Source organism: Ascaphus truei, chromosome 4 (genome assembly GCF_040206685.1).
Source record: "Ascaphus truei isolate aAscTru1 chromosome 4, aAscTru1.hap1, whole genome shotgun sequence".
Lineage (NCBI taxonomy): Eukaryota > Metazoa > Chordata > Amphibia > Anura > Ascaphidae > Ascaphus > Ascaphus truei.
This window is the reverse complement of record NC_134486.1, coordinates 265,193,633-265,221,435: the sequence shown is the minus strand read 5'-3', so window position 1 is coordinate 265,221,435 and position 27,803 is coordinate 265,193,633. Positions and strand designations below refer to the sequence as shown.

The following is a 27,803-nucleotide window of genomic DNA, read 5'->3' as shown; positions in this document are numbered from 1 at the left end:
GTCCGGGGGGGGGGGGGGGAAGGTGAGCTGCGGTCCGGGTGACGGGGGAGAGTGACGGCCACCAGGAGGGGGGAAGGTGAGCTGAAAGGGGGCCTGAAGCAGTGGTGCGAGTGTGTGAGGCCAATGAGAGGTGTGCGGGGGCGGCGGGCCAAGGGACCAATGAGATTGCCGCTAGGGACCGGGAACACACCAGGGAAACATTCATACATACAATGCTTCAGAAATATATAGTAAGATTATATATATTTTAAACGAGGCAGCCGGCACTCCAATAGTACGCATGTAAAGGTAGGTGCATGTCCCATAAGCAATATATAAAAGTACGATACCGTGTAACACGAAATCAGGAGACAGCACTCGGACATAAGCAGATAAATCAGTTTGTATTGACAACACAGGGCACAAAATTCCAATGTTTCGGTCCCCAAACGGGACCTTCCTCAGGGTGGTGCTGAGTACTGTCTCCTGATTTCATGTTACACGGTATCATATACATACATATATATTTATTTATTTATTTTACAAAAACATCCCCCACAAAGATGGGATTTCAGCCTGGAGATACTTTCTAGGACCGCAGGAGCCAGTCACAGAGACAGTGACTAAATTCATCGAATTTATTCTGACCCATAACTACTTCACATTTGGAAATGACATATACCTCCAGACAACCGGGACCGCTATGGGCACTCGGATGGCGCCACAGTATGCCAATCTGTTCTGCACAAAACTGGAAAGTGACTTTCTTTCCACCTGTCACTTGAAACTCCTTCGGTACATCGATTACATCCTCCTAATTTGGACCTCTGGTGAACAGGACCTCATACAGTTCCATGAGAACTTCAATACTATGCACCCAACCATCAACCTCAAACTCACCCATTCCCCAGCCGAAGTATATTTCCTAGACACCACCATTACTATAAAGAACAATCAACTAAAGACTTCTGTATACCACAAACCTACAGACAGATACAGCTATTTGATGGACAACAGCTTCCACCCCACACACACTAAGCATGCAACCATCTACAGTCAAGACATACGATACAACCGATATGCTCTGACACAGCAGACAGAGGCCAGCGGATTACAGCCTTGAGATCGGATTTCATAAACTGTGGATATAACCACAGAATTGTAGATCAGCAAATCCATAAAGCCACCAGAATACCAAGATGTGATCTCCTTGAATACAGACAGAAAGAGACTCTGGCCATAAGATGAACGATCTGAAGGTGGCCATACGCAAAGGTAATCTTTAAACACTGAAAGAGAGACTGTTGCATGAATTCAAATTTATGCAATTGTTCAGGACACTTAGCGGTGGCCTAAACTGAGACCACAGTTTCATGAGTCACTACCCTGACACAAGAGAACTCTCTTCCCATGAGTGCTAAAGGTCATGTCTATGCATTCTGCGCTATAGGAATGCACACACAGGTTTCTTGCACATACACTGCCGACACAGTTTATCCGAGTGCGGCTCATTCCGCAAGCCGGGAAATGTCCCGGCTTGCGAGCCGCACTCCCTCAGCGTGCCGCGCATCACCGATGCGTGGTCACGCATCATCGGGTGCCAGCGCCCCCTGCACGCGCGTCCAGGGCTCCCCGAGGGAGCCCTGGTGTCCCGCGATCGCGGGACGGCGGCAGGGGGTTCCGGTGGACCCGGCGGACCCGGCAGCGGTAGGGAGAGCGCCCCGATCGGAGGGCGCTCTTCCGCTGCTTCGGCGCGCGCCCGTCACCCTGCGGCGCGCGCCAGGATACTGCTGCGGCCAAGAACGGGCAAATGCTCGAATAAACTTGGCCGCAGCAGTACAAATGTACAATGTAATTCTATCCCTATATACCAATAGGGACCACATAGTATCTACACACACTAATAGTAATGCAACATCCTCTTACATTTCTGCACCTACCCACTCCACACACCTTTTGTAAAGCGCTATATCCACTGGGAGTGCTTTATACATTTATATTTACACACATACACTTACATCACTAACATTCAGGACCATCTAACACCTTAAGTCATAAATCGCATACTGCACAGGGGGGAGAGATAGGTTTCAGATACATTCCAGGATGCACTGTTTTTAAGTAAATACCTTTCTTGCTTTATCCATGGTAACATCGCTGGAAGAAGAGATCAGTGCATCTCGAAAGCTCGCACAAATATAAGAATTTCATTATTGTCTATTCATTTTTGGTTTCACAGATATATATATATCTCTCCAGTTAGGGGTAATTTCTTCTTTAGGACAGCAATGTCCACCTCCTTGACTGCTGTGGTCACCAAAGAAAGTGACATTGCGGCTTTCTATTGGTGTCCCCCGGTGACTATATTTGTAGTTTTTTTTTTTTTTGTTTGTTTGTTTTTTCCCAACTACAGGTCCAGCGGCCATATTAACCTTGTGAACAAGCATTCTTATCTGAAAGTTTTGGACAGTTAATTTTGCAGCATGCTCGGAGTCCTGTGAAAATGGGAGCAGGGCTGTTACTGTAAATGCCACGGGCCCCCAGCTGTATCAATCTCTGCATATAGATGTTTAGTGTTTACTGTTTGTACTTCTAAGAAAAGATAACTGTAACCTGTTGTTTTTTTTTTAATTTTTTATTTAAAAGATCCATTTGAATGGCTTTTAGCATGGGTTACACTATACAACAGGAGTGGCCAACTCCAGTCCTCAAGGGCCACCAACAGGTCAGATTTTAAGGATATCCCTGCATCGATAGGACTGAGCCACCTATGCTGAAGCAGGGATATCCTTAACACCTGACCTGTTGGTGGCCTTTGAGGACTGGAGCTGGCCACTCTGCTGTATACACTTCAGTTGGCATGTAATTTTATCACATACGGAGCTGCTATTTCCTTTGTCTGGAGCTTCAGTTTCTCAGTGTTTAGATATACAGTATACCATCACTGGGACCTAGAACAACAGGGCTCAGAGAAATGTTGCTGTAAATTTAGCAGGATGGATTTATTTTGGTTTCTGGTATTTGGGGGCTTATTACAGATGAGGTGAGAAATGTAAGTAGCCTATTTCTTACAGAGGTTTTAGTGAATGCGGATCCACTCAAATATTCTGGTAGAATAACATTGTACGAACGGGGCTGAATGGGTTTGCTGTGCTTGGTGGGATGTTGTCTGCAGTAAGGAGTATCGGCGCACATTATACTATCCTGCCGGGGGAGAGCTGTGTTCTTAATGAGTCTGTCATCGTTGCTGCTCTACTTGGTTTTTGGGCTTCTGCTACTTTTAACCAAGAGGCATTTAAAAAGGCAATCCAAGCCAGCGGTCTGTTTTGGATTTTTTTTCACCATAGGATTGAAGCAGGGGATCTCTGGAGCTGAACCCCATTCATTTCAGCTCCTGGGACCCCCTGCTTCTGCAGATACTTACCTCTGTAGTAGGTGCCGGTAGCCGCTCTACTCGGCTACCAGGGATCACGTAACGGTCGCTTTTCAAATCTCCTACCCCTTGTAGGCCAATAGGAAGCGGTGATGTCATCAGTATGGCTTCTTATCAGCTTACGTCACACAGGGGAGGTTTGAAAAGCAGAGGGATAATAGCACCCCTTTGGAGGTCTGTGTCTCTGAAACAGGGGGTCCCCAGAGCTGAAATAAATGGGGTTCAGCTCCAGAGACCCCCTGCTTCAATCCTATAGTAACAAAAAAAGACAGTGTAACTAACTACGTAGTGGAGTTATTGGGAATATAGGGGCTGCAAGAGAGGAAGTAAATTGTGATATTTGTTTTCTTTTCTTTAATCACTTTAATAAACTTCTTGCATCTGCTTTGCAACAATGCAAAGCCAGAAATCGAGTTCATGCTGCTGAGTTTCAAAGAATGACAAAAGTTGTTACTTTATTCATCTGGTCTGTGCTACACAAGTGGATAATCTAACCTGCAAAAAAAAAATCTTCAACGACATCCCGAAAAGGGGTGGAAACTAAACTACACCGAGTGTAATCATTTACAGGTTTCAAAATCTTCTTTCAGCATGGTATGATGTCTGTGAGGCTGAAGCATGAATAGGGATTCTCATTCAAGTGTTTTGGTCTGTTCTGGCATTGTTACCCACCTGTTGCAAAATTAAACCCTTTGGGAGGTAAAGAGGTTGGCAGTGACTGCAAAATTGCTCATCTGACCTCTGCACAGCATATCCTAGAGCGGGAACAAATGAAAAAATGATTGGTAATTGTCTGAGTACTTTCAAAGTACTTTATTTTAAAGCCGCAAAACATGTGAAATCTTATGGGGTTTTTTTTTTTTTTTTTTTTTAAAGTAAATCAGTTCTGTAGTATTAGTGTCTGTTTTTATTTTTTTTATTCAACTTTTAATGCCATTTTTAATTTGTTCTAAAGCATCCTTTCATATCTCTATAGCAGGTTTTATCCCACCTCCCCAGCAGTGCAAGATCTTTGCAAAACTTTCCTGTTTGTGATAATGTGTTGCCTATTTTCCCAGTAATTTGAGCTGCAAACTGTAACATGTTACTTTAATAATAGGATACATTGTAGCTGCTGAGTTACACTGACCTGAAGGATTGATGGAAACTGAAAGGTGGCCATTATGTTGGGCACACAATCAGGATTTTGACAGATGTATAACAGGAGCACCAAATGATTGCCAGTTTAGGTAACAATGTAGAATTATACACTGTTACATGCTTTACATATAAAAATAAAAAGAAAAGGGTCAAAGTAGTATTGTTGCTTTAACCACATCCCTTTATTTTCCTCTCCTGTGTCCGTTCTGCTTGCTGCATTGTTACAGATCGCCGCGTCTCTTGCCCCACCCATGATTTACTATACCCCTCTCATGCTTCGTCATGCATGAATCCCTGTAGATTTTTGATAATGTTTCGCAAAATAACATCAACATGTGGCAGAGCATGAAAGGAAAACGGCTGGTCGCTGACGACTTTTGGTTCTAGAGGGATTCCCCCTCCCTCAGTAAAAAGGAGCCACTCTCCGAGGCACATCTAATGAATAGTTTCTGCCTCTTGCTCTCACATGAGTTGAATCCAAAACACATGACCAGGGAGGCTGCGAGGGAACCACCTCCCCTTGTTAACCGATACCCACATATAACAGACAAGTAAAGACAGACTCGGTTTGGAGGTATAAAAGGCTGCGGCTTTGTTTATTAATCAATAATAGAGTAACCGCTAGTCCCTGCCAGAGTGCTCGCTTAATGGGTTAAAGGAAGGGGGTCAGCCAGGCCTTGTCCTGCTGCCCCTGTAGCTGTCCGAGCCCCAAAGAGTCGGCCGTTGTCACGAGTACGTTTCCCAGGTGTCACGTTCAGTTGACCCTGCCCACTCATTACTACACCTGGGCTCCACCAGCCCCGAGCCCCGTCTGGCAAAGACAAGCACTTACCCCCCCCAACTGCCGCCACCAATGGGTCTATTTAACCCCCCTTAAAGTAGGCCTGTGCCGCTAAACCCGCTAGGATCCTCTCAAACCCTTCTTGCAAGTCGTCGTTTAACAAATCTTTCCCAATCTCTGGTAAGTGTACGCCGTCAGCCCTAAATAGGCCAACTAATTTGCAATTGAAATCCAAGAAGCTGATCCGCCACCCCTCGCACTGCGTCACAATTTTTTGACCATCTTGTTCAACTTTACGTGTGCTCGGTCAACGGCGCCCAGGGCCCGTGCTCCCCTCACACTGCCCAGCAGACTGTTTGACCAGACAATCTGAACTCCCAGCCAAAGGACGAGGATGAGAGCCAGGTCTTGCTTAATGGCATTGACAAGCTCGAAGTAGCGTCGCGTGGCCAGGCCTTTGCCCCGGCGTGAAGGATCAGGATCCGTGGCGCTCTTCTATCCATGGTCATCACCATTAGCGTGGGAGCAATTGGCCCCACTGCAGCCCCCTACCTCCACACCTTTGCATGCTCCGCGTGCAACCCAAGGTTTCTCCCATATAGGAGTTTGATGGCTCGCTTCTCTGCCCAGTGTATGAGTGAGTCCCAGATGATCAATGCGTCTGCGGAATAGGCAAAGGCATAAGGGTGGTTGAGGTTTATTCCAACAAGCGCTATTCCCCCGTTAACGTGGTCCTGATGTAGGACTGGTATCTGTTAGACTTCCATGTCCTATCTACTGTATCACTGCTACTGACAGACCCGCACGTGATGCTTCCGTTGCCGCCCAAATCCGGAACTGTGACTCGTCTAGACCCTAGTGTTGAAGGCGCATGCAGAAACCCCACAGGTACTGAAATCTAGATAGCGTCCAGGGGTCCATTCATGTAGATAAGGTCGACAAATGTATTATTTATCAATATCCCCTTTGAATATTGAGGAGAAAAAACAAACTAGGAGTGTTGGACCTTCCTAAGTCCTAAGAAGAACATTTACTGTTTTTCTGATTAGTCATGGATAATATTAGGTCAGAGTGGTCAACTCCGGATTTGTGCTTTCCTTGAAGAAGACAGCAAAAATTGGTGTCTCAATATTTATTTTATTTATTTATAAAAATGTTTTACAAGGAAGTAATACATTGAGAGATACCTCTCGTTTTCAAGTATTTGCTGGCACAGAGTTATAAAAAATACATTGTTACAATAAAAGAACAGGGTTATACAGTCACTTCACAGACATTTCATGGACAGATAAAGTAGGAAAATTGGGTACAGAGGATAAAGGGCTTGTGAGTTTCTGATAGAAATAGAGCAGCTTTAACATCAACTAACGGCAGCAAACCGCTCACGACCTTTAGCTGCCCTTCGGCTGCGCCAAAGGCTGTGCGCCTTTGGGGCAACGCAGATGTACGCTGGAGTGAACAAAAAGATCTTTCCTTTGTGTCCCCTTGGCTCATTAACATTCCAGTGGGTGGGGTTGCCGATTCAACAAAGATCAAGCACATGTTAACCCTTAGCACGCTGGTCCTGTGCAGAGAGGAGCAGTTCTTGGGGGGGGCCCATCAGGCTGTGCGCCTTTGGGGCAACACAGATGTACGCTGGAGAATAGGAAAAATTGTGAGAAAAGTGACCCTTACAATGGAAGACTGATCTTACCCGAAAGACCCAATGGAAAGGAGAATGAAAGGGTATTTGAGAAAGTAATATCTCGAATAATGCAGGCAATTTACTTAATTATTTTTCTATTTCCCAAGTTGACAGGTGGATTTGAGGCTGTACTGGATCTTAACGCAATCAACAGGTTTCTCCCACTACATAATTTCAAAATTGAATCTTTACAATCAGTCGGCAAATCACAGGAGATGGGATGCTTTTTAGCATTTATAGATTTAAAGGATGCATACCTTCAAGTTCCTATGTTTCTGCATGCGAAATCAGCATTTCCATGGCAGCCGTATCAAGCGCTTAAAGGGCATTTACAAAGCCTATGGCGGTGGGTGGCCGCCCATATGCACTAGGATGGGATTACCGTTCTCTTACATCTTGACGATATTCTAAAAGTGGCTACATGCAAAAGAGAAGCTTCTGAACATATTGCTTCAGAAAATACTGACATAATAATGCTTGGTCATAAATCAGAAAAAACAACAACTTGATTTCTTCGGAAACTGATACACTTCTTGGGCATAGAATTCAACACCAACAAGGGCATGGTTTTTCTTCCACATGATGAGGGAAAATGTGCCATCCAAATCAAGAAGCAGAACAAATGCATTTATGTACCAGCCAGATCCAGGATCCGGGTGGGAGAGCATCAGGGCAGCCTCAAAAAAGAGAGAGCTGTTTATTAGACTCAACATATCTCGGCACACCATACACTTGAAATATAGCGACCAAGACATCCCGTGACCCCAAGAGTATTGGTAGTTAGGAACATGATGGATTTACATGATTATAGAGACATTCACACATCTACACCCATCCATCGATGGATGTAACATGGAAAATCTCTGTTTGAAGGGGTGTATGGTATGTATCAGGATAAAAGGGAAAGACAAGCTGCCTCTAGAAAAAGCAACTCAGGTCTAATGCCGTGTTCATGCCTGAGTATTGTATGTATTAAGTCTCTTAATCTACTCAGCTTCTCGCTGGAGCATCAGTCTCAACCTACTGCCCCCTCTCCGTGGTCTCTCCTCCCCGTTTATGACCTGGCATCTAAGATGGATGGCCAGATTGCCCTGGGAGATTAACTGATGGGCTAGCGACACCTCCAAATCATCCCTACGTATGATCGCCTTGTGTTGGCCAATCCTCTCTATAACGATTTGTGTGGTCTCACCCAGATACCCAAGCCAACAGGGACATTTATTCAAATCAACGACATATTTTGATAAGCATGAGTAGTAGTTCTTTATATTGTACTTCTGTCCTGGCTGCGAGTGGGTAAACGAGCCAGCTTCCTGTACACTATTACATTGAGCGCAGGTACAATATCGTCCCAAATTTACTCCATGCTTTTTGTCAATTTTGTATAACACATCTGTGCTGAGAGGTTCAATAACCACTGTGTATATATCTTTTTTTTTATTTTGAGCACTAAAATACAATTTGTTGGGTGTTTTCTTCTATTTTTCTATTGTGAGTGCGGGGAACACGTTTGATTACATTTTTTTTTAAGATATTGGCACACAAATTCCCGTAACCTTGTGTCAGAGAATTCCATTAACAAGACATACCAGAATCAGTCTAAAATGGGGGTAAAACCAAAAAATCTGTCTCAGAAAAAATCCTTGCAGATCCCCACCTTGAAGATCCTCATGATTGGTGCTAGTTGCCGTGAATTGGGGAGGTAATTTGCAGGATTCAGATGCTCAAGGAATCTGGAAAGAGGAGGCGGCCGGATTGACGACAAGCATCCTGAAAATTCTGGCTGTATGGTACAGCATCTAAAGTTAAAACAAAGCTCATCTGTAGGTACTAGCAGATAACATCACTGCAGTAATGTATGTAAACAGGCAAGGGGAGAAGAAGCCAACAGGCATTGAGAGACGTTTGCAAAATACTAAAATGAACTGTAAAAAAACATACGGTCTAATTTGGCCAGCTTCTTCTCGGACAAAATCAACATAAAAGCAGAGCCGAAACATGTCCTAATAATGTCTTATAACTCTAACCCTGTAACTCCATCCTTGTAACTCCTAAAGTATTGTGACCTACCTCATCACGTTCAGGTGAGTTTGCCACAGGCAAAGAGATTGGTCTGAACAATTACTCCTAAATTTGAGGGCAAACAAATATCTGACCTTTGCACCCTCATAATCGTGGACTGTTTAGGATCATTTCATTAGTCTGATCGCAAACGTTACTTACTGTAGATATATTTGTTATTCTTGTGAATCATACATTCAGGGTATCTTTTATTCAGTAAACTTACACAGATATGTGGAACCTTTTTACTTTCCCCACCCTATTGCTGTACCCAGATCACCTGATGATATTTTTTTATAGGGTACATAAAAAGGGCTTTGCTTATGTCACCAACTCAAAAAGAGTTGTGAATCTAGGGTTTTAATAATCAACAATCCCAGAGCAGGTTTATAATACCACTTCTAGATAAACACATAAGACATGCTATTGTCATTCTGGCCTGACTCCAGAAATAGTTTCAAATGTATTTTTCAGATGTAACTTGTAACTCAAATTAACCTTCTGTGTACGAAGTGCTAGAATGCTGCATACAAATCGGGCCTATCGTCACAGATTGTATCAGCCTGCATCCAACTTTCAGTGCCAAGGGATTTGTTTTAGTTTCTTTTAGCATTGGAAGAGCTTATTGCATGCTTCCTTAAAGCCGACTTGAGAATAAAGGATATGCTTACTAGTCTTCTTGCTGGGACCTCAACCTGGCCGTGGAACCGGAGATCTATTTGAACCTCTCCAAGCAATATCATTGAAATACCTCACTTTGAAAGTAGTTTTTCTTACAGCAATTATGTCAGCCAGTAGAGTGGATGAATTGCAAGAGTTTTCTTGTAATCAGCCTTATTTTCAATTTCATCAAGACAAGGTAGTGCTGTGCGGTGCCACAATTCAGATCAAAAGTGGAATCTGCCATTCATCTTAATTGGGATATAATTCTGTCTTCCTTCTGCCCTAATATGTATAATCAAAGGGAAGAGCAGTCCCATAATCTGTATTTTCTTATGGCTTTAAGAATGTACCTTCAAAGAAAGGGATTATTCAGAAGATTAAATTGCATATATATATATATATATATAGCAGAAAATAGCCGTGTTAGTCCAGTTGCGATAGTGCAGAATAAATTAGTTCTCCAGTATTCGGTAATACCTTTTTTAGTGAACTAACAATTTATGTCATAGGACAAGCTTTCGAGAGTTCTCCTCTGAAGAAGAGAGGATAACTCTCGAAAGCTTGTCCTATGACATAAATTGTTAGTCCAATAAAAAAGGTATCACCGAATACTGGGGAACTCATTTATTCTGATATATATATATATATATATATATATATATATATATATATACACAGTGTTCGACAAACCTATACATTTGCTCGCCCCGGGAGAGTGGATTTAACCCCCGGGCGAGTAAATATTGGCCCAAGCAGCACACGTTTGGTACTAGGTGGCGAGTAGATTTTTTGGTGATTTGTCAACCACTGTGTGTGTATGTGTATATATATATATATATATATATATATATATATATATATATATATATATATATATATATATATATATATATATATATATATATATATTGCAGAATAAATGAGTTCTCCAGTATTCGGTGATACCTTTTTTATTGGACTAACAATTATAGTGTTCGACAAATCACCCAAAAATCTACTCGCCCAACCAAAAAATCTACTCGCCCCCTTGTCCCGCCCCCAACCCCGCTTTAAAATAAAATATATAAATAAAATACATTTAATAAATTCCTAGGCAGAACAACATTCGTTTTTGACATAAATGTATTTATTGTATTACATTATACTACAATTAGTCCTTGTTACGTGTGTGTGTGTGTGTGTGTGTGTGTGTGTGTGTGTGTGTGTGTGTGTGTGTGTGTGTGTGTGTGTGTGTGTGTGTGTGTGTGTGTGTGTGTGTGTGTGTGTGTGTGTGTGTGTGTGTGTGTGTGTGTGAATGTTGGATCTAGAAATAAAAGCCAGGTGTGAATGACTAGTTTCCTTAACCCCTTAACCAGTGTCTGGACGTCCCCGCTTCACAATTGCTAAAGCAGCAATCCCGCCTGGGATCTTACCTGATCCGCAGTCCCTTAATGTCCAGGTACCCTCATTCCCGCAATGTTATACATTGGAGGGGGGAGGTGTTCCCTACCTGTCTTCTGGGTTAGGGGGGGTTCCGATGTCTTCCGTGTGAAGCTTGAGTCAGATCTGGAAGAAAGCAGTATAGGTTATTTTGGTGTAGTATAGGGCAGTTAGATATATAGGGTAAATAAGAGATCCAGATCCAGAGTGTGGGGGAGAGAGAGAGAGAGTGTGGGGGAGAGAGAGATGGAGAGAGAGAGTGTGGGGGAGAGAGAGTGAGTGTGTGTGGGGGAGAGAGAGAGAGAGAGTGTGTGTGGGGGAGAGAGTGTGTGTGTGGGGGGAGAGAGTGTGTGTGGGGGGAGAGAGTGTGTGTGGGGGGAGAGAGTGTGTGTGGGGGGAGAGAGTGTGTGTGGGGGGAGAGAGTGTGTGTGGGGGGAGAGAGTGTGTGTGGGGGGAGAGAGTGTGTGTGGGGGGAGAGAGTGTGTGTGGGGGGAGAGAGTGTGTGGGGGCGAGAGAGTGTGTGGGGGCGAGAGAGTGTGTGTGTGTGGGGGGGAGAGAGTGTGTGTGTGGGGGGGAGAGAGTGTGTGTGTGGGGGGGAGAGAGTGTGTGTGTGGGGGGGAGAGAGAGTGTGTGGGGGGGGAGAGAGAGTGTGGGGGGGAGAGAGTGTGTGTGTGGGGGGGAGAGAGAGTGTGTGGGGGGGGAGAGAGAGTGTGGGGGGGAGAGACACAGAGGGGAGAAGCGGTGGGTGAGACACACAGAGGGTGGGTGATACACAGAGAGAGAGAGAAGGTGGGTGACTGACTGGCTGGGTGACTGACTGGCTGGGTGACTGACTGGCTGGGTGACTGACTGGGTGGGTGGGTGACTGGCTGGGTGACTGGCTGGCTGGGTGACTGGCTGGCTGGGTGGCTGGGTGGGTGACTGACTGACTGGGTGGGTGACTGACTGACTGGGTGACTGACTGGCTGGGGCAGGGGTGACTGACTGGCTGGGGGGGGGTGACTGGGGGGTGACTGATTGTGGGGGTACCTCTGATGTCACACACATACTCCCATACACACATACACATTCTCCCACACACACACACACACACACACCCATTCTCCCATATATACACGCACACACACACACACACGGGGGGGGGGAGGAAAGGCCGCGACCAGCACCACGCTCCTCCCCCACCGACCCGCACCCATCACCCGCTCGTGGGGGGGGGGGGGCAGGCCGGGTGGGAGTCACGTGGCGAGGTGTCCCCCAGCGGGCGCCCCACGGGACAGTCAGCCCCACTGTGGCCGCCACTGCCCTGCTCCCCTCGTCGGCAGTGAGTAGATGAAACAGAAATATTGGCGGGTACATTTAAAAAAAAAATTCTGAACAAAGTTGTTGAAGCTAAAGTTAAGTGATTTGGGTGAAAAACACATGAAAATGCACAATTACTGCTTTAAAGGGATTGAAACTTAGGAAGAAATATGCTTAATCACTTCAGTGCTGGAAGGTGGCTGCAGATTCCACTTATATGGACCAAAAAAGTTGTTCCGTTTTAATGTCACCCGATAAACTCTGTTCGAATCCTAGGGTCTGCTTTCCTTGTTACTTTAAGCAGATCACTTTGTCCCTGTGCCTCTGGCATCAAAATTACATTGTAAGCTCTCTGGGGCATGAACTGTGTGCAAAATTGTATGTACATTGTGCATACATTGACGGCACTTAATGAACAGCAATAATAATTATTAAATATTTATAACAAATATTCCCTTTAGCTTTTTTTTTATCTGGACCACATACAGTACATAATTCCAAAATTCCCCAATAATTAGAAAAATATTTAGGTATATAAATACTTTAGGTACCTCCTTACAAATGAGATTTTTCTCAACACTGTCTTTCAACAAAAGCCTGAGGCATTTTCTCTTCATAGGTGTGAACATGTGAAAAGTAGTGTGTAATTTGATTATTGTGTCATTTTGAAATGCGACTGTCGAGCATATACTGTAAACATGTTCAATTTATCCTAAATTATGAATGTTACAAATGTGATTTGTCAAAATCCTGTCTCTATTGCAACTCCAATCCATTTTGCTTACATTTAGTTGCTTAGGGATTGTATGGAGTGAAGCACACAAACTGACCACTGGAATGTTTCTCCATCTTCCATAGGTGCTGTAAGGTTATCAGATCTGGGCATCAAAACCAAGTCTTCCATAAACACACAATGACCTGCAGAAGTGTTATTCGGCATGAAGACCGTGTGTCACAAGAATAACTGCTATTTGATTGCTGGAAAATGTATATTAATCGAGAGAGGCATCATTTAAAGGTACCTTTTTTATTTGGATACACTGAATTAAATTTGCATGTGCCCTGTACATTTTCTTGCGTTTGTCTGCTGTAGGTGTGAGATATCGTCACTACTGCTTTTTCACTCGCCCACGTGTTTCCAGTGTCTTTCTTTCCTCTTTCACTGTTTTTCTATAGTTTATCACTCATCTTTTAGAGTTCTCCAAACGGGAGGAAAAACTGATTTATTTGGGGAATAATTGTGCCCCTACAACTTGCCTTGAAGGTGGTAAAATATTTCTCTGCAAAAGTCTCAAGAAATGTTTTGTGTTTCTTGTCCTACTTGGCAGAAGAGAAAACTGCAGTTGATCAAGAAAGCAGAAGGTATTCATGGCCATGTTTTCACATGAGCTTCTTTCCAATAGCCTGAATTTCACCTTTTCTATCCCAATACAAAGGATTCTTTTCTACCATTCTCATTATGTAGCTTACTGGGTGTATGTACTTAACTTACAGACTTTTGACCATTTTTAAGATGTCTGCCTTACACTCACAGAAGCTGTAGCAATAAGACATGATCTTGCATGATTTAAGATTTGCAATGGAACAGGGAAAGAGAAAATGTGCATCTGTTCTTAGCATTCTATGGCAGAGGTTCCATACTTCAGTCCTCGAGGACTACTAACAATACAGTTTTTAAGGATACCCCTGCGTGAGCACAGGTGGTTCAGTCAAAATGATTGGGTCACCTGTGCTAATGAGACGCTAGCCTTAAGCCCTGCACTGTTAGCGGTCCTTGAGGACTCGAGTTGGGAACTGTTTTTGTATATAATTACAGAAATCATACAGTATTGAAAGAAAATGAATGTGATCACTTGCTTTCTCATTATCTGGTTCCCCTTTAACCGTTTCAGCACAGGTCAGGTCGCGGCACCTGGGAGGTCACATGACCACGACGTCCCAGAAGCAGAAGAGGCGCCGTCCTCCTCTTTTTCCCTGCATTATAGATAGAATCTTTTTACATGATTGAACCAGGGGTTCCCATGGAGCTGAAACTATTTTCCGCTGCCCTTTCCCTGAGGATAACTATTGCTTTCTGTGCTTGTGCACTTCTAAAAGAATCCAACATGGCCACTGTAGCCGACCAATAGAAAGCCGCAATGAGATTGGGGCTTCCTATTGGCACCTGGGTTTTGAGATTTGGTGGGCATATTGTTTCCCCAGGAAAGCGTACTAGCACTGGTAAATATCTTGGAAACCAGAAGGTCCATCGAGCTGAAATTAGCATTGTTTAGTTCCGGCGGACCCCTTGATTCCTATCATGTAAAAAAATTATTTAAGAAAACATTTTGTACATTGTAAAGACTTATAGTGTGAGATAGATGGGATTACTGCGTCATGGTAAAGACATATAGTGTGAGATAGGTGGGATTGCTGTGTGATGTAAAGACATATAGTGTGAGATAGGCGGGATTGCTGCGACAGTGTAGCGATATAATGTGAGATAGGCGGGATTGCTGCGACAATGTAGAGATATATAATGTGAGATAGGCGGGATTGCTGCGACAATGTAGTGATATATAATGTGAGATAGGCGGGATTGCTGCAACATGGTAAAGAGATACAATGTGAGATAGGTGGGATTGCTGCAACATGGTAAAGAGATACAATGTAAGATAGGCGGGATTGCTGCGACAGTGTAACGATATAATGTGAGATAGGTGGGATTGCTGCAACAATGTAGAGATATATAATGTGAGATAGGCGGGATTGCTGCAACATGGTAAAGAGATACAATGTGAGATAGGCGGGATTGCTGCAACATGGTAAAGAGATACAATGTGAGATAGGCGGGATTGCTGCGTAATGGTAAAGAGATATAATGTGAGAGACGGGATTGCTGCGTAATGGTAAAGAGATATAATGTGAGATATGCAGGATTGCTGTGTCATGGTAAAGACATATAGTGTGAGATAGGCGGGATTGCTGCGACAATGTTGAGATATATAATGTGAGATAGGCGGGATTGCTGCGACATGGTAAAGAGATACAATGTGAGATAGGCGGGATTGCTGCGACATGGTAAAGAGATACAATGTGAGATAGGCGGGATTGCTGCAACATGGTAAAGAGATACAATGTGAGATAGGCGGAATTGCTGCGACATGGTAAAGAGATACAATGTGAGATAGGCGGGATTGCTGCGACATGGTAAAGAGATATAATGTGAGATAGGCGGGATTGCTGCGACAATGTAGAGATATATAATGTGAGATAGGCGGGATTGCTGCGACAATGTAGAGATATATAATGTGAGATAGGCGGGATTGCTGCGACATGGTAAAGAGATACAATGTGAGATAGGTGGGATTGCTGCAACATGGTAAAGAGATACAATGTGAGATAGGTGGGATTGCTGGGACATGGTAAAGAGATACAATGTGAGATAGGCGGGATTGCTGCGACATGGTAAAGAGATACAATGTGAGATAGGTGGGATTGCTGCAACATGGTAGAGAGATATAATGTGAGAGACGGGATTGCTGCGTAATGGTAAAGAGATATAATGTGTGAGATGCAGGATTGCTGCGTCATGGTAATGAGATAACGAGAGATCGGGCATACGAAATCTGTTCTCAGAGAGGATGCCATAAAAAAATAAATATTGTTTTAGTTTCCCTTAGGGAGTTTACTGGGTTTCGGATATAAATAGGAAAAGAGGGTAAAGGTGATATGAATATATTTATTAGGGTGTTCAAAGGAACTGATGAGTCAAATACAAACACACACCATAGCGGCGGTCTACTAATTTCGGTTTCGTAATCTTTTTAGGAATTGTGTTTTTTTTTCTAAACAGAGCATCCGATTTTATACAAAGTTGGTTTCTTTTTGACAAAAGTGGTTGAAAGGATCTAGTAATGTATGAAATGTGCACCTTGTTTTGTTGGGCGCTATCTATGGAGCAAGCGAAAAACCGCAAGCCATCCATATCTGTTTCTGCGCATAAATAATCTACTGTAGCAACGTCTCTGCAACTCCGCCACCTTTCATCACAAACAAATTAAATGTGACTCATTGACGGCTCCATATTTTAATCATTGGGGCTCTTATTAGTCATTGTTGGTTCTTTGCAGATTACTTGGTGACTCAGATATAGAAATGTAAATTACCTAGCTGAACATTGGCAGGAAGTGAGAGTTTTGAAACGTACTAAAAAAACAAAAAGGACAGACCGCAATTTCATTATCATCATTACCCTTTGAAGACTTTCATTTTTATGATTATTATTTAGTTATTTTTGCGATATCCAACTCTATTTGTTTAATTACCGTTTCATAATCTTGAAGGTTTCCATGAGAATATTACTGTTGTTGTTTTCTACTGTAATAGTCTGCGATTGAAAGATGAGTCAGGAGGTTAGTACATATGAAGTCATTCTACCAGAAAAATAAAGTATAGTCTACTAAATATGTGTGCATTTCACTTAAATGATGCTGTTGCTTTCTCTGATACCTAATAATTTTTATAAAGACATATGGCACACTTGTAGCAGCTTCTGAGTTCAGATATGAATGTCAATGGTAAACTCAGTCTTATATACTTCCAAACTTACTAAAATGAGTAGTGTATATACCGTGGGAAAGGAGGGGGAGGGGTAGGAAAGGTAAAGGTAAAGGAACCTCTGCTCAAGCTGAATTAAAGTATAGGGTAGATAAGGTTCTAGACTGAGAATGTATTGATTAATGAACCAGAAGAGAAAGAACTCAGTTTAAAGTAGCACTCTATTATCTGTAGTAGGATAGTGTGGTTGATTTAAAAATATATCTTTATTGAATTAAATGTTAAAATATTGGTGCATGGAGTGGAATAAAAAAGATCAATGGACACTCTGTCTGATGACTCAGTGTTTCACATATAGTGATGACAACTTGTGTCTAATAGCTGGAACAGTCCAGCTGTAGCAGGTCGCTACCATTGATTAGACCGCTGTTAGCAGTCTAGAGATGAGTGTCAGATGTGCTAATAGATGAGTAGTTGCATTCCCCCTGGCCAAAAGAGAAACGTAGTGTACACAGAGGCGGATTAGTTTAAATTGCTATTTGATATAGCCTAGAGCAGCAGAGTATGCTGCATAGTAGGAGGGTGATGGTCTGTGACTTTGTTGGAAGACTCTGCTAATTGGCAAGTCAGCTGTAACTGTTCTTCCTAACCCCTGTAAGGAGTGTACAGCTCTGTCTTTCTTACAGTGGATCCTTGTATTAAACCCCCATGCAAACAGTTACTGTGGAGAGTAAATTCAGAGTTCCACAGATGCTGGGGTACGTATCCCTGCTGGCTAATTGTCAGATGGAAGCATGGGCCAGAAGTCTTGAAAAAGCAGCAGACGCAAAACGATCGTCGACCAGGTCTCTTTTAACTTATGGACAGTGTCAGGTTTGCTTCTTAGGGGGTAGACTACACTTCGTTACAAGGCTGCGATTAGTGAGGTGAATGGTTCAGAACGCCATCGACTTAATCTGATTACAGGCATACTATCCAAGAAAGTACTCTGTGCACATAAAGGTTCATGCTTCCAGCTGACAATTAGCCAGCAGGGATACTTACCCCAGCATCTGTGGAACTCTGAATTTACTCTCCACAGTAACTGTTTGCATGGGGGTTGAATGCAATGGTCCACTGTAAGCAAGACAGAGCTGCACACTCTTTACAGGGGCTAGGCAAAACACCTGCAGCTGACTCACCCCAGCATCAGTGGAACTCCGAGTCTACTGCTCACAGCAACTGTCAGCATGGGGGTTTAATACAAGGAAAGACAGAGCTGTACACTCCTAACAGGGGTTAGGAAGAACAGTTACAGCTGACTTGCCAATTAGCAGAGTCTTCCAACAAAGTCACAGACCATCACCCTCCTACTATGTAGCATATTCTGCTGCTCTAGGCTATATCAAATAGCAATTGAAACTAATCCGCCTCTGTGTACACTACGTTCCCCTTTTGGCCAGTGGGAATGCAACTACTCATCTATTGGCACATCTGACACTGTCATCTCTAGACTGCTAACAGCGGTCTAATCAATGGTAGCGACCTGCTACAGCTGGCACTGTTCCAGCTATTAGACACAAGTTGTCATCACTATATGTGAAACACTCTGAGTCATCAGACAGAGTGTCCATTGATCTTTTTATTCCACTCCATGCACCAATATTTTAACATTTAATTCAATAAAGATATATTTTTAAATCAACCACACTATCCTACTACAGATAATAGAGTGCTACTTTAAACTGGGTTCTTTCTCTTCTGGTTCATTACAATGAGTAGTGGTTATGAGTCAATATTAGCTGTATCTATTGTTTCTGTAACGTGCTTTACATTGCACACAGATTTAAAAAAAAAAGAAAGCAATACTCCCTACTGTTTTTCCACCCAAATACCCCAATTTTGTTTTTCTACAGGAAAGGAACCAAGGGATCCCCATGAGATTAACTGTACTATTTTCACCCCCCAGTTCTCAAGATATTTACCCGTGAAGTTACTGTGTTTAAAGTAAACCTCCATCCAGGAGAAACAAAATGGCTGCCAAATCTCAGACCAATAGGAAGTTGCTACATCATCGGTTGTAGCTTCCTATTGGATGTCCATTAAAATCCCATTAAAAAACTGGAAGTAATACTGGTAATTTTAGCAATAGATATCTCGGGAACCAGGGAGTCTTCTGGACTGAAAAAAAATCCTGACTCTGAAGGATCCTCGGTTCCAATTCTGTAAATAATAAATAAATAAAAAAGGTGAGGTCAAAATGGCAGGATAGTTGCTTTCAAACGTTTCGGTTATTTAGCAATATTTGGTATTCAAAAAAACCTACCTATATCACAGCTGATCTTACAAGTATCAGAAGCTGAAGGAACAGGGAACGTAAGAATAAAAAAAAGTATACTACATGGATACATAAAGTTGGTCTTGTCTGGAGAGCTGTCGCTTTATATGAGCTCTTATTGCAATATGGAAATCGGTTATATTGCAGGGGGTGCTCAACTCCAGTCCTCAATCCCCCCCAACTGGTCAAGTTTTCAGGATATTCCAAATAGCAAAGTTTCAGTGGTGTAAGCGCTCAAGCGCCGGATCCTCATGATGTATAATAGAGACAAATTAGCACATAAGCCAAGGCACAGGATAAAAGGCTAGTGGTATATAAAGTAAATTTCCAGTGATATGGAGTCCTGAAGTGGGACAATATAACCCTGGAGGAAGAGAGTAGTGGGACTGAGCTCACCACTCACAAGATATCGAGAGGGATATCCTATTGGGTTTCCAAATAAAATCAGACGAGGACAACTCAGGAGAGAAGTTATGTGGAAAATCTTTAAAGAAACATGACATACAATAAAAAAAGTAATCGGGTAAAATCGATTCTTAACAAACACTGGAATGTATTGACCATGGACAGCGGCATAAGTCAGTGGTGCGCAAACTTTTTGAGCTGCGGTTCCCTTCCTGGGAGCCGCAGCGTTCGCGCCCCCCCTCTCGATGGCTCAGCATCAAATTACGTCGCGGGTCATGTGCCGTCAAGTCACATAACCCCACCGCGTCATTTGACGCCACGTTTCCATGGCGACGTGTCGCCGAAGACCCGGTTGGCAGCAGGTATGTGAGTTACAGAGGCCTCACGCCTCCCACGGCATTTAATTTAAATGCCGTGGGGAAGAGCGCGGGACCTCTGTAACCGCCCGCACCCCCCCTACAAATTCTCTCGCCCCCCAGTTTGCGCACCGCTGGCATAAGTGATTATATAAAATCAGGCCCAAAATGTGTATTCCGCAGGGCGAGAATCATAGCGGCCAACGTTTCACCTAGCGAGATCACTACAGTTAGCCATCATACCAATACCTTTATTACTAAGGGTTCTTTTCGTTGTGGAGCCTGCAATATATGCAGGTATATGAAGCCTTCAAGTTCCTTCCTTACCCGCATTCCTCAGAAAACATAAAGTGAAAACAGTAGCTTTATTAATTGTAACGCAACGTTTGTTATATACTTGATTACATGTGGTTGCGATAAAAGTTATGTCGGTAGCCCACCAGGAACTTGAAAACGAGGATGCAGGAACATATTAGATTAATTAAAAAGGGAGATTTACTACATCCGGTTTCCAAGCATTTTTGTGAGTGTAGAAGTGGAGGAATTACAAACTTTATGGGAATTGATATAATTGTACGTAAAGAACGCGGAGGAGATACTGAGAAACTTTTGGATCGTAGGGAGGCACAATGGGTCTTCCTACTAAGAACAAGAATTCCTGAAGGTTTAAATACAGAATGGAACTTGGATACATTTTCTAAGATATGTTTATTTCAATATATTGTTATTTTGCAGAAACTTTGAGTAAGGCTGGAAAGGACACTATTTATCCCACTCTCTTTTGAGATGGGTTGAATTATTTAATATCTAGTCTTGATTAATACCAATATCCTCTGGCCTTGCCCGATATTGATTCATGTAAAATATAATAAAATATAATATATGGATGTTGTTGGTAAACTAAACTCTGATTAAATGTTTTCTAAATTTCTATACCCTTTAGGAAGATGTTGGATTGTTTTGTGATGTGGTATGGACCTTTGCATACACATAGGAGTTATACATGAATACTAATCATTATGAAGAGGAGTTGGGTCTTTATGTAGAATATATGGAATTTGACATTTATATTATGGTCTTCTTATATATATACATATATATACAATCTGTTGACCCATTTATATCCCAAATACATCATGGGAGAAGATCTATATAGTGTACTCCTCTCTATATACGTCTATGTATTTCTATAGGTTTGTCTATTTTATCCCACTCAATTTATTCTGCTGACCATATGGTCTAGAACCATTTATTTCTATACATCTTTATATATCTTTATATATCTATATATTTATCTCTCTCTCTATATATATATATATATATATATATATATATATATATGCAAATATAGCTGTATGCTCATCTGCATGTCTTAGGCAGGTCTGCAACCCCGCCTTTCCCCATTATCACCCAGCATACAGCACTTCCACTGCAGCAAGGCAAAAAGTGACACTGTGTGCTCATTTGCATGTCATTTCCCAGAATCCCTTGCTGCAGTGGAAGTGCTGTATGCTGGGTGATAATGGGGAAAGGCGGGGTTGCAGACCTGCCTAAGACATGCAGATGAGCATACAGCTATATTTGCATATTTGCTTTCCTGTGGAGGGTTTTTGTCACTTTTTTTACTCACCATAACTTAACTCAGTATATATATATATATATACATGTAGAGGTATCAGTACCGTGTTAGCCGAGCTTCAATAATCAAAAAATAAATACTGTAGATGATACCGTTCCGAAATGCTTTTATTTGTGCGAGCTTTCGAGATACACTGATCTCTTCTTCCGGCGATGTTACAATGAATGAAGCAAGCAAAAGGTATACTTAAAACAGTGTCTCTTGGAATGTTATCTGTGCTGGTCCTTCCCCCGATGTGGATGTGTTTTATGGCTAGAGGTGTCAAAAGGTTCCTGAAAGCAAGTGATATAAGAGTATATGTTTGTATCTGTGTGAATATAAATGAATGGAGAGCCCACCGTATATACAGTGCTTTACAAAAGGATACACCATTTATATCCACTTTCACTCCACACACACCTTCAAAAAATACAAGCACCTCCACCGTGTTAGTAAATTGGAAAATATCAAGTAAATATCAAGTAAATCTAGAGAGCTTCCAAATGTAATTGACTATAAAGAAAATGTTAAAAATTGGATTTCAGGGTTTGCACCTTCACTATTAAAATATCACGTAATTGGGTGCGCAATCTTTTATTGAATTTATGAGCAGTGTACTTCATTGGAAAACCATATAATAGCTAAAAACTGATTTGTTTGGTAAACGTCACTTAATGAATGCATCACATTTGTCTGTTTTATAAAGCCGAATTGGAGAAGTATCGTCTTACAGTGGCTGTGATGGCTATGAAATTATCAGATGCCACTTTAACATTGACTTAGACAGGAGATCAGCGATGAACTTGACGTTTTTTGGTGTTAAGAATGCAGGATGTTCAGCTAAACCACCGTCGTTCTATTAACTGAAGAGCTGTTTGTGATCATTTGGAACAAGTTGTGGTTTTATTATAAAAATCCTGTTCTATCCGCTGCCTAAATGCCAAACAGCTTGTAACCTTAGTTGGCCTACAGGGCGGAATGAGTCAGAGCAGGTTTTGCATTTTATCCAATTATACTGACACACAACATAGTCATGCACCCGTTTCCAGAGACCAGGACCTAAAGCAATACATCTTCTGTTGCATGTCATATTACATATATAGTCTTTTTTTTTTTTAGTGCTGTTTGTGTTAATTGTTAGGCGTGAGTCACTTTAAAGAAAGTTGTTTATTCATTGCTTCTTCTCTCACTTGCACTGAGAATATTTATGAGACCGTTCAGATCTGCAGACAAATGAAGTTATTCATGCGCATTCTGCAGACCTCGTGGAAGTTGGCTCATGTGCATGCTCGTCACACAAGTCGTGTTTGTGGGATCCCTCTTGTAAATTGCAATCCCACATAGTCAGCCAGAAAACATACTTTTAACTGTCTAACTGGATGCCCTAAACAAATCTAAAGAATCTAACAATGCTACGAGCAAATGTTTTTGGAAATGAGTTACAAATTGAATTTCTCAGGGGCCTCTGAACAAGGAATTGTTTGTCCAGTGTGTTTCTTTATCCTCTTTCCACCCTGTCCTTAAAGTACCAATAAAGTTCAATCCAAATTGTTAGGTAGGCAGCGTTGTGGTCCCTGAGCTCTAGGGGACCCCCTGCTTCCAGAGATACTTACCTTTTGTAGGTGCTGATTGTTCTTCATGGAAGTTGAAATCCCTTGTGTGAAGTGGGCCAATAGGAATCTGTAGCGGCAGCACCTACGGACTTAGCCAGGATAGAGGTGTTGTGGCAGTAATCAATTCAAGGCGCTCGTATGCACTTTTCCTCTGTCAAGGTCTTTACACTTTGCACGGAGGTAGGCATCCATAGGATTAGGCAGCAGTCAGCTGGGAGAAGGGGCTTTTGATATCAGCGACACTACTCATCGTATGTTGATCAAAGCGCAGCCGCTCACACATTGCTAGGTGAAGATGTGAATGGGGGTTCAGGTCCCGGCAAGAGCAACGCTTCTGCTCTTGCCTGGACCTGAACCTCCATAAAGACCTTGACAGAGGAAAAGTGCATACAAGCGCTTTGAATTGATTACTGCCACAGCACCTCTATCCAGGATACCATGAGGGATTATTGATGAAGTATTGATCTCATTTGCTCACGTATGCTATGTACTATTCCGGACTCTTTCTTTCTTGAATTGGCAACAATCATGTTATCCACCTTCAGCCTTTATTCTTCGTGCTGATATGTTGCTTACCTTGCAGCATTGTTGGACTTTATGCTTCTGTTAGGATATGGGATATGTATCCCTTTAAGTGATCCATATACAGCCATCAGTATACACCTCTTCATGACCTCTGGCCCTTCTCACTCCCCTTAGTGGGCTCAATTCTGTTCCATCCAGTACTGTTTATTTTCACTGCATTAGTGTTTATATTGGACCGGGCCGGTCTATACTTTCAGTGGGAACTTTTCTGACCCCACTGTTAGTTTAGGTTATTATTTGTGTATGTATGTGTATGTATGTATATATATACACATATACACATATACACATATACACATATACACATATATATATATATTATATACATACACACACACACACACACACACACACACACACACACACACACACACACACACACACACACACACACACGTTGACAAATCACCAAAAAATCTACTCGCCACACAAAAAAATCTACTCGCCACCTAGTACCCAACGTGTGCTGCTTGGGCCAATATTTACTCGCCCGGGGGTTAAATCCACTCGCCCGGGGCGAGCAAATGTATAGGTTTGTCGAACACTGTATATATATATATATATATATATATATATATATATATATATATATATATATATATATATATATATAATAAAAAAATTAATAGATGATACCGTTCTGTGGCTAACGAAATGCTTTTATTTGTGCGAGCTTTCGAGATACACTGATATCTTCCGTCAGTGTTAAAATGCAAGTGTAACACATGTTTCCCCCCCTTCCCCCACCCCCTCTGGGAGATACACTGCATTACTCTGTGTGGTGCTGAGGCATACCTGTTAGTTACAGAAGAGCTGAGTGGCCGCGATGGTAAGGGGCAGCAGGACAGGCTTTTGGTCTGTTGCATAAGCTTCGGTTCTTGGTACAGCGCCTCCAGCTTCAGAGGGCACATGGAGTACCCGAGACTACCCCTCCTAAAGCACTTTAATACCCCATGTGCAGTGACTCTTATCACAGCAGGGGCATAGTAGAACAGGGATTCTTTATTTGCATCACTGCATTAGATGTTGTACAGCGTCTTATAAGATCTTAGAGGATTCCAGGCCTCGAGATGATGCTGACTCCTGAGTCTGGAGCTTTAGATCTTCCAGACCTAGGTCAGCCATATGGCTGCCTGGCCTTCCTCACTCCCAGCCGGGAGTAGGGTCTCTTGCTTCCACTCCTTAGGAAGGAGAGGAACAGACTGACTCAATTTGGTTCTTCCCCTTCTGAAACTCAGGAAGGGGCGGGCTCAAGGTCTGTCAATCAGAAGGGGGCAGGGAGGGGATGACAAACCTTCAGGATTAACCCATTGCTGCCTGCAGCTAGCAGGGCTTACATAACAGGGAGGGGAAAGAAAGGCAGAATGGACATACCCTGTTACACAATAAAGGTTTAACTTAAAAACAGTGAATCTTGTAATGTTATCTGTGACTGAAACCTATCCCTCCCCCCTGTGCTGTATGCGATTTATGACTTGAGGTGTTAAATGGTCCCTGAATGTTAGTGATGTAAGAGTGTGTGTGTATGTAAATATTAATTTATAAAGCACCTACAGTGTATACAGCGCTTTACAAAAGGTGTGTGTTGGATGGGAGTGTATAACAATAGTGTGGGTAGGTGTAGAAATGTAAGAGGGTGTTGCAATACTATAAGTGTATGTGGATACTATATGGTCCCTATTGGTATATAGGGCTGGAATTACGTAGAGTATTTGTATGTGTAAAAGACAGCTGTGTGTGCATACATATAGCACAGTATGTATAGACATGGCCTTTAGCACTCATGGGAAGAGAGTTCTCCTGTATCAGTAATGACTCACGAAACTGCGGTCTCGGTTTAGGCCACCGCTAAGTGTCCCGAACAGTTGCATATATTTGTATTCATGCAACCATCTCTCTTTCGGTGTTCTAAGATTACTTTTAAGTATGGCCACCCTCAGATCGTTCATCTTGTGGCCAGACTCAGAGAAATGTTCACCACAGGACTGCCTCTTGTTCCACGTGATACTATATTGCTTTCCCCACTTTGTCTGTATTATAGTTAGGAAAATTTGATAACATTTCTTATTAAAAGTTCATTGGATTTAGAGTGCAATTAATGTGGAATATTGTTGTATTCAGTCTCTAATGTCTTGTACTAGTTTAATTGTTGTATAAAGTAGACATGGAGCCTGTGGCTGTTTCCATGCTATTTAATGTTTCTTCCACTCCCGATTCTTCTTCGTTGACTAAAAGTTACAAGCGAACAATAGGGAGTGTCTACAAGGCCCAAAGTTAACTAATAGCAGTGACATGTTTACAAAAAGACATCAATCACATATTTAACCTACTAGAGTATTATTTTTCTAAACCTTTAAGGTTTCCATAAAAACTAAATGCTTTGGGAAGTTTTTATCACTGATCTTTACCTAATATTTTTCCCGATAATACTATAAAAAGCACATTGTTAACCCAGTGCTTTGTTTATTTTGTGTTAAAGCCACAATCCCATCTGCTAAATTATGTTTTTCTTTATCCCCTTATTTTGTTTTTATAGGATGTGAAGTAGGGGAAGCTACAGTGTATACTGCCTTATTTTAGCTCTGGGGTCTTCCTGCTTTCCTAGATACTCACCAGTATAGGTACAGTGTTTTAGGCCCCTGCAGGTGGTTGAAATCTTTAGCATCACGCAGGATACTGGGAAGCCGCAAAATCATCCATTGTGACTTCATATTTGCGGCTTCACCCGAAAGCGATAGGGATCAGTGATCAGTATCTCGGGAGCTGGGATGTCTGCAGAGCTGAAAATAAAGCGGTTCAGATCTGGAGGCCCCATGGTTCCTATTCTGTAAAAAAAAATTAAGATATAAAGCGGGTGGGGTGTCCTGCTTCATGTTGGTGCTGTCATTGGCCAAAGAGATAAACGGGAAAGAAACATAATTACATAGACCCAAAGGAAATAAAAATGTACACATTTTTCACAAGAAACACATAAGTAAAATACTGTAAGCATGATTGAGTCTTCGCAAGGGAGCCAATTGCATTAAGTTATATGTGAGCTATATGGTACTGCCCATTTAAGTCTGAGAGGTTGTAAAAGTCCTTAATTTGAGCAATACTATGGCTGGCAGACTATAGTAAAAAATGTAAATCAACATTTTTGTAATTTGGAAGTAAAATGGATGGTAAAGAATGATTTAAAGCACCACACCTACCTCCCCCCAAAATAATACACACTATTTTTAGCTTGCATAAACCAGGGTCTGGCATCCTGGGTCGCCTTGGTTACTGATATATTTGTAGGGTTTTTTTGTGCCAGTTTTGCCACACAAATATGGCTGCAGGAAATGGAAAGTTGCAACATTTCCTCCCAATGCTGCTGCAACTTTCCATTGTCCATCGGACAGATTTAGGCCACTGTGGCCATTTTAGGAGACAAACCTGCTGATCGATTGGCTACAAGGGGATCCCCAGTCCTTCGATCATCTCCAGAGAATCGATACACACAGGTAAGTTAAAAACAAATGTAAGAAATTGTGAGCACGCAGACAGCGGCTATGAAGATCACGTGCTTTTCACTTTCAATGAATAACAGTTGTTTAAAAATATAATATTAGCAGCAATCTCTAATACATTCTAGTACAACAGTTAACCTTTGCTTTGCAAGATGGAAAACAATTTTCGTAAACCTTGAAATAACCAACGATAGCATTGTTGGGGTTTGTAACCGAGAGCTCAAGGCTCTTATGTTAATGAAGAAAATCCACTGAAGTATTTCATATAATTTCAGTTCTTTATGTTTTTCCCGTCATTCAAGTGGAGATGAGATACAAAGCTCTCTGCTTCTTCAGGCTCAAACAGGTTTTTACAATTGCACCATTCTGGGTTTAAAAGAAGTTAGACAATTATGTTGCTATTTTGATAGACAAGAG

At 42.1% G+C, this 27,803-nt stretch overlaps 1 protein-coding gene across 2 annotated transcripts in view; it reads left to right on the top strand.

Annotated features, from left to right (window-relative positions):
* Window positions 1-27,803, top strand: part of BACH2 (BACH transcriptional regulator 2) — a 308,499-nt gene that overhangs the window by 125,845 nt on the left and 154,851 nt on the right. For both annotated transcript variants that reach the window (XM_075597466.1, XM_075597461.1), the window contains exon 3: window positions 13,318-13,477. In XM_075597466.1, coding sequence (XP_075453581.1) covers window positions 13,445-13,477 — 33 coding nt within the window. In that variant the 5' untranslated portion in view covers window positions 13,318-13,444. The remainder of the gene's footprint in view (window positions 1-13,317; window positions 13,478-27,803) is intronic.